This window comes from Microcaecilia unicolor, chromosome 4, assembly GCF_901765095.1.
Source record: "Microcaecilia unicolor chromosome 4, aMicUni1.1, whole genome shotgun sequence".
NCBI lineage: Eukaryota > Metazoa > Chordata > Amphibia > Gymnophiona > Siphonopidae > Microcaecilia > Microcaecilia unicolor.
Genome location: NC_044034.1, coordinates 102,013,780 through 102,029,174, shown reverse-complemented (window position 1 = coordinate 102,029,174; position 15,395 = coordinate 102,013,780). Strand labels below are relative to the sequence as shown.

At 43.6% G+C, this 15,395-nt stretch overlaps 1 protein-coding gene across 1 annotated transcript in view; it reads left to right on the top strand.

The window, feature by feature from the left end:
* The window catches only part of RGCC (regulator of cell cycle), a 29,963-nt gene extending 18,211 nt beyond the window's left edge, over nucleotides 1-11,752 (top strand). The window contains exons 4-5 of the mRNA XM_030199433.1: nucleotides 4,425-4,487; nucleotides 11,264-11,752. Coding sequence (XP_030055293.1) covers nucleotides 4,425-4,487; nucleotides 11,264-11,271 — 71 coding nt within the window. The 3' untranslated portion in view covers nucleotides 11,272-11,752. The remainder of the gene's footprint in view (nucleotides 1-4,424; nucleotides 4,488-11,263) is intronic.
* The last annotated feature ends 3,643 nt before the right edge of the window (nucleotides 11,753-15,395 follow it).

The following is a 15,395-nucleotide window of genomic DNA, read 5'->3' as shown; positions in this document are numbered from 1 at the left end:
AATTTAACACTACTAACATTTTGGGGGTTTTTTTGTTTGTACCATTTGTGAGTGCATACTACTTTATAGTGCAAATTGCTGTGTTATGTCTTGGTAGGCAGAATTTGAATGCTGGCAGGAATGTCTAAGTATGTATAAATCCCTTTTTTTTTTTAAGGTATTTGTCTTATTTTAACAGGCAGGGCTGATACTAGAAATGCTAGACCCCAGGGCAGCAGTTTTGGAAGGCTGCCCCAAAAAGATTGTGGGCTTAATTTTTCTATTTTAGGCAGGTTTGCCCCCTCCACCCCAAAGGTATAGGGGCCCAGGGCAATTGCCTTCTTTGCACCTCCTCCCCTCCCCCAATACCGGCCTTATTGACAGGCAAGCTTCTTCTCCTCCTTTGAGACTCAACAATATTGTTATGTTTTCATTTCTCAAGTTTACAAAATATAGTATGCTTTATATGCCACTCTTAACAATTTGTCGCTCCAATAAAATTAAAAATTTTATATCCCACTCTTGCCAAGCAAGGCTCAGAACTTTACAATATAATTACAGCATGCAATGCAGTAACATACTAGTTGAGTGAACAATACAACACAACTTATTAGTTGAAAACTATAGTTCAAGCAATTTGTGGAGACAAAACATGAAACTGAAAAGCAGTTCTGGAATGTAGTGATGGTGGTAAGTTACTGCATACTGAGAGGGTGGGAATGATGTACTGAAAGCATGTGATAATGCACTGGTTAGGTAATGCTGTCATATGCTAAACAGGTATATTGCATACTAATGTTCTCATTAGATACTTGTATGCTAAGTAAGAAGGCACAGGGTGGGGGGGGGGGGGGCAGAAGCTACATTGTGAAATGCTGTTAGCAATATAAATTTAAATATAACTTAAAAACATATTTAAGCACAGAAAAACACCAATGTGTGCTTTCACTTTCAGGCAGGGCTGGTGTTAGACATTCAGGGGTCCAGGACAGAAACTGGGGAGGGAGCCCCAAAGCTGGTCTTCAGCTTGAGGCAAGTTTGAGGGCCCAGGGCAACTGCCCTGTTTACCACCCCCTAATGCCCGCCCTGCTTGAGGGTTGCACAGGCTTCCTTCTGCTTTCAAACTAAAATTTTAAAAGGTAACTTTTTAAAGAAAAAATCATGGGGAAATCTTCTCTTTAACACCCCAATGTGTTCTCCGAGCTGGCGTTAGGTTTTCTGTGGTAAGGGAGGCTTTATTTTGTGCGCTGTTCCTCTGAGCATTGGAAGGGAATAAGAAATGACCTCATTAACATCCATTTGACTATATTTGCATGCTATTTGTGTTAATCTTTGGTGTGCACATTGTCTCCTGTGCTAGAGCCCTCTGAGCATTCTGCGCTCTCAAACACTGGCAGTAATAATTGCCAGTAGCACATTAGGTTTTGAGCATCAGCCCATCACTTCTTTTTCCCCATCCCCACACCTAACTGATGTGCCATACCATATACAGTATTGTACCGTGAAGGAGACCTTCTCATTAGAATAGCACTATGACTGACTATAACAGTAACCAGACAATGAAGTGATTTTGTTTTTATCTTGGACTCACCTGAGCATAGGAGCAGCTTCTAGTCTATAAAGCTACAAGCAAACAAGCCTGCCCAAACTACATATGCTGCCTTGGAGCTAGCACATCTCTCCCTCCAGTTACTGCCACACAGTTGACTGATCAGCAGCTGTTTTGAACCTGCAGCGCTATTTCCAGAGCGCCATGTAGTTCAGGGAGCTGCTGCTTAATGAACTGTGTGGCCTTTTCTGGAAGAAAGGTGCCAGGTTTGTGGCAGGAGAAGCTGCTGCAATTCAAATTCCATCAACTGTCTGTGTCATCTGTAGATGGGCAGGAAGGGGCTTGATTTAAGGCCCGGATCCTACCCCTAAAATGCTGTATTGTACTAATCTTATGGGTAAAAAGTTTTGAACAAGTTCTCCTGTGAGCAGCCATGTGTTTGGCACAAACTCATTCTAAAGCTGATGGTAAAATGACTAGATTGTGAGCCCTCCTGGGACAGAGAAATATCCAATGTATCTGAATGTAGCTCACCTTGAGCTACTACTGAAAAAGGTGTGAGCAAAATCCAAATAAATAATAAATAGATGTGATATGGATGGTCTGAGTCAGCTGGGCAACATTCATTGGGATGTAATTTGACACTGAACCAGGCTGATTCTCAGAGGTTCAAGTGAATTTGTAAGGAACCTGCTAAAATCCAATATAATGGTGGCAAATATTGACCTTAGATGAGTCATGCAAACTTCAGAAACTTTTCTATGTGTAATCAACTATTCCCCTTTTGGTACAGAACCAGTCAGTGGGTGGTGTGCTTCCTTCTAGTCATCAGGGCTGGTGTTAGACATGACGGCAGGGCAGGATTAAGGCATAGGCATATGCCTAGATGCTAAAGTGTTTAGGAGGGGCGCCCTCAGAGGTGCAATACAATGGCTGCCAAAGCAGTTTTGTTTTGGTAACTCAACTGTTGGCAGATAGAAGAGTGACAGGTACCAGGCCCACTGGTCTGTTCTGCCCACCACCAAGGCATTGTCTTCAATCTGCAGCAGTTGGTAAGCAGCACTTTTATTTAAAATGCATACTCCCACCCATCAATGAATGCCCTGAGTGGTTAATAAAACCATACCAGACATTAATTCTTGCCTACTACCTTCTCCTGCTGGCTTTCTTTTGCAGGTGGGCCTATGTGGAGCCCTGTTAGTGGGCATTTTTTTAATATCGCATTTTAAACCTTTTTGTGCCAAAAATGCACTGGTGCTCTTCAGAAGAATAGTAACAAAGCAAATACATTTTGTACAATTTTTTTTTTTAATTCTATAAACATATGTAAACAGACATGGATCTGCTTCTTGTTACTATTTTGAAGTACAGACTTCGGCCTCTATTTTTGTTTTAATTTTACTGGAGCTCTTCAGTACATTGCATGATAACTTGCAATAACTATATATATACCTTCTCCCCCTCCTACCCCCCTGGCCGAGTTCCAATCTCCAGACAGGTTGGCTCAGTTTTGTCTTATAAGAGGGAGCTGGCTATGTGTTTGTTTTTTGTTTTATTTATGGGTACTTATATCCCATGTAATCTGAATTCCAGTTATTAAGTTCTATATGGCTTACAATAAGATTCATACAAATATGTAGTGTCTAGCAAAAAATAGTTAAGTTAACGGACTGATTAAGTTTATAACAATTTTCAAAATTCAGTAATCTGTACAACTTAATTCAGAAATTCTTTTAAGAGAAAGGCAAAATGTTAAGTAAGTAGCAATACATTTAATTTTACCTGGTATATAATTCCACTATTTGGTACCTAGATGTAAAAAATCTCTGCATAATATAGACTTGAATTTGATGTTTTTATAGCTAGGGTAGTGAAGCATGAGAGATTCTCTTGATCTTACGGATGCATTACGGGCTGGAAGATCAATCGAATCCAACATGTACTTGGGTGCTAAACCATGGATTATTTTGTAGATGAATATGCAGGCTTTAAATATGATTCTAGCTTTGATCGGAAGCCAATGTGGTTTGGAGAATAGAGAGAGAGTTTAGAGCTCCACAAACACCTATATTTCTTTCTCTTTCTCTCTCTCTCTCTCTCTCTCTCTCTCTCTCTCTCCAGTAATAAGGTTTTTTTTTTAGTATTTTAAACTAAATTCATATTACAATTGGGGAGGAGGGGCAAGTGGTTGGGAGGCGGGGATAGTGCTGGGCAGACTTATATGGTCTGTGCCAGAGCCGGTGGTTGGGAGGCGGGGATAGTGCTGGGCAGACTTATACGGTCTGTGCCCTGAAGAGCACAGATACAAATCAAAGTAGGGTATACACAAAAAGTAGCACATATGAGTTGTCTTGTTGGGCAGACTGGATGGACCGTACAGGTCTTTTTCTGCTGTCATCTACTATGTTACTATGTTTAGAGCTCACCTCGGGGTTAATCCTACCCTGCATGATATGGCCTATGGTAAAAACTGAGGAAAGGTCCCCCAAGCCTGCCTGCAAGGCTCTTCCTCTTTAAGCTTCAGGCAGACTTGGGGGGGGGGGGGGCTGTGAAAAGGAGTTCAGGGCATTAACATCAGCCCTGCTGGCCATGACTCTTTTATAGGAGCTGATGAAGTGATGCATTCAAGCAAGACAGGTCACAGATCTGATGTAGGTCTCTCAAACTGGCATCTCAAGCAATACCACACACATTTTAGGTTTTAAATGTAATTTTTTTGTTTATCTTGAACTGATGACTCATGAAATAGAGGTTTTGCAAACTATAATGAAATGAAAGATGGTTTTGGGTCAGTAATATAGCTGCTTAGGCTAGTTGTGGTTTGTTTTTGTTTGTTTAAGGATGATGAAGTTTTCAGGGGGTTTTTCACACTATTTTTTATATCGCATGTTTACAGCAAAGCTTGGAGACACAAAGGAGCTGGAAGACTTTATTGCCGATCTTGACAGAACATTAGCAAGTAAGTGGACACACCCTGGCATGAATATCTTAGTGAGAGTCTGCAGGACACAAATAGCCCATGCAGGGCGAGGCTGCTTCTAATGCACCCAATCAAAATGATCATTGAAAACAGTTTACAGCCAGTTCAAGAAAGTTCTGCATCTCTGTATCCAAATCTGTGCACCAAATTTGCCTTCCAAAGTAATCTCCTAGAGGCTGCCTGTTGCAATTTCATTCTGTATACAAAGGGGGCTTTTGAGTATTATATGGATATGTATACATTTTCTATATAAAGAGAGTTCTTGAATTGCAAGCTGATCTGGAGGGTATTGCTTTCTGGAACAGATGTCTACCCTGTTGCCCCTGCAAAGATGGGGAAAGAGAGAGCGATAGGAGGAAGCCCAAGGAGGAGGAGACGCTGGTGCACAGAGGACTCCAGGGAGTCCAAAGGCATCAGCTATGTAAATGTTTTGCATAGTGTACTCATGCATATAGCATGTGTGTGTGTGGGGGGGAGATGCAGTTTATAAAAATGCATATAACCCGTGCATTATATGGATGAAAATACAGTGAATATAAAATCACAGTATCCAAGTCTTATTGACCCCAGTGCCTCTATTCTCTCTGCCTAGCTGCTAAAAATTGACATCCTAAGTTCCGTATATTTTGGAACAGATGTGTGTTTATCACTGTATTTAAAATGGATAAATTAAGTGGGCCTAGTGGTTAGAGCACCGGTCTTGCAATCCAGAGGTGGCCGGTTCAAATCCCGCTGCTGCTCCTTCTGATCTTGGGCAAGTCACTTAACCCTCCATTGCCTCAGGTACAAACTTAGATTGTGAGCCCTTCTGGGACAGAGAAATGTCCAGTGTACCTGAATGTAACTCACCTTGAGCTACTACTGAAAAAGGTGTGAGCAAAATCTAAATAAATAAATAAGTGTCTTGTCTGATGTACTGCATTCCAAAATGTTGGTCTAACCACATTAAATGTAGTGTGCCTGATAGTGCCATCCTGACTTGTCAGCAAGAGACTTTGGTGGAGCAATCAAAGGTTCCTTTTTTATGTGTGTGTGCTGTTAAAGGAAAAAATACCCTGTGAGATTGATGGGAGCTGTGCTGAGCTGCTAGAACCACAGGCAGATGAGATCTGAATTGAGGAGGGGCTTAAATTGGAGGGAGGAGGGTGTGTCAACAGGGCAGATTGAACGGGGGAAGGGTGGGAAATCTGGAAAACACAAAAGGGGACCTATCCACAAAATTTGCCAAGGTTTCTATAAGTCAGTGATGGCGAACCTTTTAGAGACCGAGTTGCCAAACAGCAACCCAAAATCGAATTATTTATCGCAAAGTGCCGGTACTCATTATGGGCGGGTCACCACATATGACTCCACCCCTATGATAGCCACACCCCTTACACCAGCCATGGCGCATATAAACAGACATCATTGAAAATATTATACTAGTATAGGAGAAAAAAATAACATGATTTTCTTCCATTATAAATCATTTCTCTAAGCTGTTACAGCTCCAGTATACCCAGTGCAAAATAAGACAGCAGATGTAATTTCTCCAATTCGACATATTCCAAACACTAAAATGAAAATAAAATGATTTTTCCTACCTTTGTTGTCTGGTGATTTTGTTTTTCTATCCATATTGGTTCTAGTCGCTGATTCTGCTGCTCTCTATCTGTTCTCTTAACTCCGTTTCCAGGGCTTCCTTTCCGTTGATTTCTTTACTTTTCTCCTTTCTTCTTCATTTCTTGCCCTCCATCCATGTCCAGCAACCATCCTCTCCCCTCCAGCCACAAATGTCAAGAAACCCTCCTCTCCCCTCCAGCCACCCTCCTCTCCCCCCTGCCCTCCCTCCCACCCAGCACCCAACACCAGGCCTCCCTCTCACCCAGCACCCACCATCAGGCTTCCCTCCCACCCAGCACTCACCATAAGGCCTCCCTCCCACCCAGCACCCACCATCAGGCAGGCCTCCCTCCCTCCCTCCCACCCAGCACCCACCATCAGGCAGGCCTCCCTCCCACCCAGCACCCAACATCAGGCTTCCCTCCCACCCAGCACTCACCATCAGGCCTCCCTTCCACCCAGCACCCACCATCAGGCAGGCCTTCCTCCCTCCCTCCCAGCACCAGGAACCCCCCTCATCCTAAACTTTAAAAAGCGTACCTCCTCGGAGGTACGCTTTTTAAATTTTAGGAGGAGGGGGGTTCCTGGTGCTGGGAGGGAGGGAGGACGGGCGGGCAGCCTGTTGCTCGTTGGGTTGGAGGGAGGGCGGGAGGAAGGCCGAACTGGGAGGGAGTGTGGGCGGACCAGTGATGGCGACGGTGCGCGTGCCAAGGGAGAGGGCTCTGTGTACCCTCTCTGGCACGCGTGCCATAGGTTCGCCATCACTGCTATAAGTGTTTAAAGTGCCCTGGAATGGCATTGCCCAGAACTCATTTCACATGGGCTCAGTCTACACTCTCCTGAGTTCTCCCTGATGCATTTTTCCTGCTCTTGATTTCTTTGTGCATGCCTTTTTTTTTTCTTTACATTTGACTCATTATACAGAAATTGGCACTCTGAAAGGGTTTGAAACTTCAACAACAAACCTCTTGGAACTACTGCCTCTTCTTTTAGTGAGTCACTCTTGCTGAAGGGTGACATTGTTAGTAATGGAAGGGCAATTTTTCTTTCCAAATAGGACCAAATTGAGCTATGTGCAGGCAGTGTGGCCACACAGGGGAGGTGGATGCCAAAAGTGCACCCTGTCCATCGCCTTATCTGCTTGGCCACAATGCAATGGGTGGGGATGAGAGCACCAGGGGACATGTTGCACAGGATATGTTTCTGGCTCAGGATGCCCATGCTTCCAAACAGTTCAGCTAGGCAAGGGATTTTCAACCCAGCCATCAGACTGGCTGAAAAGTACTTATCTTAAAATTTCTAGTGTATGCAAATCCCATAATCATGTGGATTGGTGGGGGGATTAGATTTGGTATACTGTACTTCTTACAGATGTGCAGCTGTTTTGTCAAATCACTAGTGGTCCATCACGGTCCAAAACTTGCCTAAAATGCATGACAGAAATTTGCATACAATTATCCACAATGTAAGTGGTAAAATCCTACAAACCTGATTGGCTGTGGGGTGCCCAAGGCAGGTGTTGGATAATCTCTTGGTCAGGGCTTCCAAGATTCTTGGAAGAATCGTTGTGAGCACAGGGAGGTCAAATAACTTGTTTCTGGAAACTTGGAGGAAGGTGAAATTATAGCCTGGAACTTCTCTGTCTGACCTGCCTGCTAGGTTATGCTGTGATGGGCTGGCAGCCAAGTTTTGGCCACTGGAATGCAGGATAGATCTTGAAGGAAAGGTACAGCATATCGCAGATAAAATAAGGAATGAGAGAAATGATAGTAATTTTCTATAGCTGGGAGTAAAGACCACATATGCTACAGATGTGCTATAACCAGAAAAACAATTTTCTCAAACCTGGAAAATGAGTTCCCTTTCAATTTTGTTTTCAATACACATTGCTGGCTGGAAACATCACCCCTTGAGTAAAGTGTTCAGGGCCTACGGGGTGCATTCATGAATGCACAATTTTAGGCACTAGTATGAACTGAAAGCGTGCACAGATATTCTGCATACTTATATCTACAAATTCATGCAGAATTTGTGCACACATGTGCTCTCATTCTGTAACATGGTGCCAATTGCATGAATAAGTTACAGAATACTATCATGTGCACATGACACTTAAGGGCTCATTTTCAAAAGAGAAAAATGTCCAAAAAAATAGCACACAAGGCAGATGGACGTATTTATTGTTGAAAAACATCCAAAGCTTATAATCAAATCAAAGAAAAATGGTTCAAATCACTAGTACATTTAGATCAGGACATCTCCAGAGGGGGGGTGTTTTAGAGGTGAGACGTTGCTGGTCTACAGAATGAATGGCTGCAGCCCATAACAGACAGAAAAACGTTTTCCCAGTGGCGGGAAGAAAAACTTACAGAATTAGACCTGATTATAAAAGCATCTAGGGTAAGAGGAAAGCTGTCTTTAGATCCATTTGCAAATTTGTGGAGTTGGAGAGTGGAGGAAATGCTAGTTTTGAGAGAAAGTTGAGCTGCTGAGTGCTGTGTTATTGTGTCTGCCCTAATCTGAACCTTGTCACCCTTACATTCCCTGACTTGCCGCCTCTGTCTCACCTCCTCAGCTCCTTGCTCAACCCTGCTAACCACCCCAGCCACAACTTACCCCTTCCTCTGTATCTTCCCCCTCTCCCCCCAACTCTCACTCTCCCCAAGCCCATTATACCCCCTTATTTGTTTGGCTTCTGTCTATCCTTGTTGCTCTGTTTGTCTTGTGTGCTGCTGATGTGTGTGTGTGTGAGAACTGTTGGTTGCTGCTGGGAGAATCAGTGCTTAGCGGGTGTGGCATGAGGATTGCTGTGTGTCAGTGCATTGTTTGTCGGTGGTGGAAAAGTGAGTGATTGTTACTGCTGTGTGTGTGTATGGACTGTGTGCTGGTGATGGGAGAGTGAGTGTCTGGTGGTGTTTGGTGCTGGTTGTGGTTCTCACTAGGTAGGTAGAGGTGTGTACAATGGTGTCTGGGGTTAGTGGGATCACCTATGGTGGTGGGATATGAATGCACTGAATGCAGTGGTGGCTGACACCATGGTGGAGGATGAGAATTTAGAAGGGAGGTCCTACAGGAGAGTTTTCAGGCCCATACCCGTTTCCTGGACCTTACTGACCAGCAGTCTCAATAGGTACTGGTGTTACCAGCAACAACCCTTCCTACAGGCCAGGAACCATAGGAACAATCTCATCCCTGTCCACCTGAAGGTCACTGCCTCCTTCACCTTTCTGTCCACTAGTAGCTTCCAGTCTTTCCTAGTTGTGAACATGGGCCTGACCCAGCCCACCTCTTGCCTCACCCAGTTCCTTGATGTCTTCCTTATCCCCACCTCCTCAGACTACATCACTTTCTCCATGATCTCCCAGGCACTGCAGAACATGCTTCAGTTCTACAGCATAGCTTGCTTCCCCTCGGTCATAGGCGTCATCGACTGTACACATGTCAATGCACACTGCACACCGCTCAACTTGCATAGCGCATAAATGCAAAGGGCACAGTGGAAGGTGCACTAAAGTGCTACATTTAGGCACATGCATTTACACCCGCTGTTTGACATGGTATAATTGGGTAAACTTAAATCTTGGCATGTAAAAACTGATCTACGCTAACATTCTATAACTGAATCTGTGCACCCAGATCTATATAAATAAAATTCCCCCTCAAACGTTCTGAAGCTCAAATCCCCCCTCAAACGTTCTGAACCTCACTCCCTGACAGTGAAGCACTGAACTCCTGTACTGTTTGTAGGCTAGGCTATCACCCTCACTCATAGACCCGCCCTCAGCCATGCCCATCCGCACATAAAAAGCAACCTCAACGTTCTAAGGCTCACTTTGTGGCTTCAGGGTTTGTAAGTTCGAAGCTCTGTAACCACTTTTAGTAACCATCTATCTGTGCCCCGCCCTCACGTCACAACGTTATGACGTCGAGGGCAGGTCATAATGAACACAAGCTCTCTCCACTCCCCAGTGCAGCTGTCATTCCCATACAGTACCTACGCATCGCCCCCCCCTCCAAAATCCAACCCCCCCCCTGTCTTACTCTCACAGATGCCCCTGCACGTCACCCCCCTCCAGAAACGACAAACCACTCCCATCGGTCTCTCAGCCAACCCTCCACCAGCGCAATGGCACTCCCCTCCCTGACATAGGCCCCGCCCATCCCCCTACGTGCACGGTCGCCCCCCCTCCAAAATCGCTAGCCCCCATCTGCTACCCTCCCTTCTTCTTACCGGGGTCCCGGCTCAAGAACTGAGGGGCAAGGTAGCTCGCAAATTCTGCTGCCTTCTGTTGTCTTCGCTATGAGCTCTGTGCCCTGGTGGGACCAGACAGTCAGGGCACAGAGCTCATAGCGAACACAACGGAAGGCAGCAGAATCTCTGAACTACCTTGCCCTTCAGTTCTGCCGCTGCGGCTGGGACCCCGGTAAGAGGAGGGGAGGGTAGTAGAGGGGGGGTTGCCAATTTTGGAGGGGGGGCCGCTGTGCACGTCCGCGGGATGGGCGGGGCCTATGCCGGCCATCGGAGGACCTTGCTAGCGCATAAAATTGGTGCTTACTATACTACATCTTGGTGCCTAAATTTTGGCACCCTTTATAGAATTGACCCATACTTTTATTTGGATTTTGCTCATACCTTTTCAGTAGTAGCTCAAGGTGGGTTACATTCAGGTACACTGGGTATTTCCATGGAGGGCTCACAGTCTAGGTTTGTACCTGAGGCAATAGAGGGTTTAGTGACTGTTTGGTCATGCACATCACTAGGGACAATTTAAGGTCCTTTCCTTGGTAGCCATTTTCACTTTATTTCAGAATTTCTAATTCAGACAAATAGGTGTGAGGTTTTAGCAAGGATTAGACATACTGGAGTCACTCTGATTGGCTTAATATATGTCCCTATAGAAAAACAAATTTATGTATACTCCTGACTGTGCAACAGCATAATAATGCTACTATCATGGGCTGTCCACTCCTTTTGTTAAATGCAAAGCACCTAATGGGAATGAATGAGCCTGTAATTAGCTGTACCATTATCTCTTAGAGAACTTGATCACTGTAGGGCTTGGTTTAAGCAGCTTTGTGTGTATATAAACTAAATGCCTGAGAGGTCATATAATGCCTGAGCTAGATTCTGACAACCTTTTCTGTATTTGCAGACATGTGACAAAGAGCAGAATTTTGTTTTATGGACCAGACCCTAGCAGAGATGAAGGTTAAAGATCTTGTGGTGTCATTTGGAAGCTGCTGCCTATCAGACACTAGCTAGCTCACAAAGCCTGCCAAATGTTACATTCATTTTCTGAATATAACACTAGTGCTCTTGTGCATCCTTCGAAAACTGGCAGTCTTTTGCCACGCAGCAGAAAAATCTAAACCCTTCAATTGTGGCAAAGCTGTATGTATACATTTAAATATAGCATACATGTAATTTAAAATGCTTTTATGAAGCTATTTGTAATTTTTATATAGGTGGAAATTGTATTGATGCTTTTGTTCTATAATATATTTTTATATATAAATAAAACTTGAACTGGAATCTAGATTTTTTTTTTCCTCCCTAGTGGAGGAGCTTTAACTTGTGCATGTTGTGGATGTTCTGCTCAAATTCTGAAAAACATTGTTTTCATCTGGAATAAAGTGCTGTTATGGAAACACGTCTCATCTGTTTCCTTGGCAGGTCATCTCTTCTGACATTTTTTCCCCTGAGCATGTGCTTTTATTTCTTTTTTTTTGACAGTGGGCTTCCTTGAGGTGACAGTAGTGCTATCCTGTACATATAGTAAGATTTCTCAAATGTTGCCACTGCTATCAATTTTTTTTCTTTCCCCTTTGCAGCCGTGGATAAAAGGATCTGCTAAAGTTAACTAAAAATAAGGAAAAAGTCATTGATTTGTCTATGCTCTACAACCACTAAACTGTTGCCAGCCAGAATCCCTACCCTAACACAGCTTGTCGAACTTAGGTCGCAAGTGATTTATGATGGCATGTATCAGCAGTGGATTGTAGACACCCCTCCCCCAGGATGATGTACTGATGACCTCATCTGACTGCTTTTTATTAAGAGATATGAGACACACAATAGGGTAAAGCTTTAATACAGCAAGACTAGAGGGTCCTAAGTTGTGCTAAAAGGGGTCACGTGCTATGATTAGCATGTGGGTATCTCTGTGTGCTGAGGCCACTTTTAGCATGGCTGCATTTCCATTTTTTCCATTAATGGCCAGCTGCTAATTTCCCAATTAGCATATGAGCCCCTTAGGCACCTCAGGTGCAGACTCTTACTGTAAGCTTTCTAGAGATGGGGAAAATAACTATTGTACCTGAATGTAACTTGCCTTGAGGTACTGCTTAGAAAGGCATGATCTAAGTTCAAATTCAATATTCATATTGTGAAGTCAAATAGGGCAATTATACAATACCAATAATATCACTAATTTCCAGGAGTCGCACAACAAGCGTGTAACTAGGAAAAGGCAGCAGTGTAGATATTACAGTGGGCACTCTAACATCAATACGCCTATTGGAAAAATAAGCAAGCTAGATTAGTACAGATTGATCCGTACTGCATGCTTGAATAATTTCACTCGAAAGGAAGTTTGCCAGAAACCGGAAGTAGCGCTGAAAGGAAAATTGGATAGGTGTCGCTAAAAAGTAACTAGACCTTATGGGATGAATTCTATATATGGCACTGAAAAAAAAGCACTATTCTATAAGCTGCACTTATGCGTGTTTTGTAGAATAGCGCTTACGCCAGGAATTGTGCCGGGAACTTTAGGCATGGCCATTTGCACTAACTGAAACATGGTTCAAATGTACATGCTTAAATTAGATGCTTATCCCCCCTCATTCTATAAAAATGTGCATAAATGTAAGGCATGCCCTCCTCTGTTCTGCCCATGATCCTCCCACTTCATACCCCCATTTTTCAACTCATACATAAAATTTAGGCATGGATTAGCACACGTGTATATATTTTAACTAAATTTAATTAGTACCAATAATTGCTTGATACAAAGTAAATTATTGGTGCTAATTAACTTATTTAATTGTGCATGTATGTGCCCAAATTTGCACACACAATTTTTGGTGAATTTTATAGAATTAGGGGTATATTGCTCATAACTAATATTACATTTTTCTGTAACTACTTTCATCCAAATGTAATGAAATCATTAGTTACTTTTAAAAATAATATATTACTGCCCAACACTATGTAGCAGGTTTCTTTCTTGAACTCCACTTCAGCACACAGATCAGAAAAAAAGTTCCCAGCTCTAGGAGGGAGACTTTCTAATAGCTAAGTGCTATCTTCCTGAGGGTATATGGGCTGTGTCTCTAATCTTCTCTGTAATCTAGCTGCTGTTAATGATCCAGCCAGGAAGAGTTAGTCCATGGTAATCCTTAGATCCCTGTATTCCCAAAGAGAAAAATATCAGGTTCTCCTTTGCTGTCAGATCATGCTTAGGGTTCCCCTTCTGCCTTAGGGTGAGGTTACACCCTCTGAACTTTCCTCTCTCAGGGGTTCTATATCTTCCAGGGAATATAAAGATTCCTATCCTGGCCCTCTTGAGGGCTATCAAGGTCCCCTCTTGCCCCGCTGGGTCCTGTAGACAATCCAAAGCCTTTTGGTTCTCTGCCTATGTAAATTATACACAAATGAGGAAACAGTTCAAGTTCTGGACTCTGTCTCTGTCTCTCTGTGTTCAAGAAACAGTCAAAACAAGCCGCCTTCCCAGCCTGACTATAGCTGCTCAAGCAGGGTTCCCAATGTTTGCCTTAACCGTGTTAGCGGGGACTATACCTAAGTTGTCTTCCTATGTGAGCTATTTGGAGTATTCTCTCATGGTCAGGGTTTTCTCTTCCCTTGTGATAGGACCTTCACCCTACCCTGTCACTTACCATTTGTTGTTAGATTTCCCTATCTCTACCATCCTGGGACAAGTAATCTGTATTAATATGCCTTTTCCTGCCTGATGCTCCACTGAGGAACCATATTTCTGCAGAGCCAAATACTATTTGGTCAGTCTTGCATTATGATTTCTCATGAGGTTCAGTCACCTGAGGGGGAGTATGGTCTGTGACCAAAGTAAAGTGTCACTCTGGAAGACAGTATCTTAGGATATCCATTGCCCACTTGACTGCCAAGCCTTCTTTTTCCATATTGGGAATATCTTTGCTCTGCTTCTGTTAGTTTTCTACTGGGATACATTACCAGGTGTTCCTCCTCTCCCACTCCATGGCTTAGCATGGCCCCTAAACCTACCTCTGAAGCATCTGTTTGGAGAATAAATTCCTGATTAAAGTCTACATTATGCAGCACCAGATCTTTACATAGGGCCTCCTTCAACTTCACAAATGCTTGATCTGCCACTGTCCCATTTCAACCTATTGGGCTAGGAATTTCACAATAGGGCCGTAAGATCAGCAGCCAGTTCTGCAAATTTTGGTATAAATTTCCAATAATTTCTAATTAGTCCTAGGAAGGCCTTCAGCTGCTTCTTGGTTTGGGGACTTTTTACCTTTTGAATGGCCTCTATTTTTGAGGCATGGGTCTTATCCAGCCTCCCCTTACATGATAGGGCAGATTTTTGGGGGGTTGGCCATAAGCCCTGCTTGCGTTTCAAACCACTCTCAATTGTGTCAAGTGTACCTCCTACGTATTGGAGAAAATAATACCATCGTCCAGGTAGGCCCGGGTGTATGCCTGGTGTGGCTTCAATATGTGGTTCATGACCCTTTGAAAAGTAGCCAGAGCTCCATGGAGTCCAAAAGGCAGCACTTTGAAGTGATATAGGCCCTGGTGTGTTATAAATGTTGTCTTCTTTCTTGACCCCTTTTCTAATAGAATCTGCCAGTAACCTTTGGTGAGATCAATGGTGGAAAAGTAGTGTGCTCTCCCTAACTGTTCTACCAAGTCGTCCACTCAAGGCATAGGGTAGGCATTGAAGTGGGACACACTATTGACCCCCCTAAAATCAGGGCTTTTTTTGAGGGGGTACTTGGGGGTACTGAGTACTGGCACCTTTCCCATTGCTAAAATTGACCCATGGACCCCAAATTTTAATGAAAGAGCTCAGGCTCTACACACCAATTCTGGCTTATCATAGATTCTGTGACTGGTTGTAGGGGTTCTGGCTATTGTGGGATGAGTCCCTCAGAGATAACCCCACCCTTGAAGGGTTGCCCAGCATTTGAGTACCGGCACCTTTTTTGAAAGAATAAGCACACTGCCTAAAATCCACATAAAAACAGGTGCTGAGACTGGCCCTTTCACTGGTGGATTGTTCA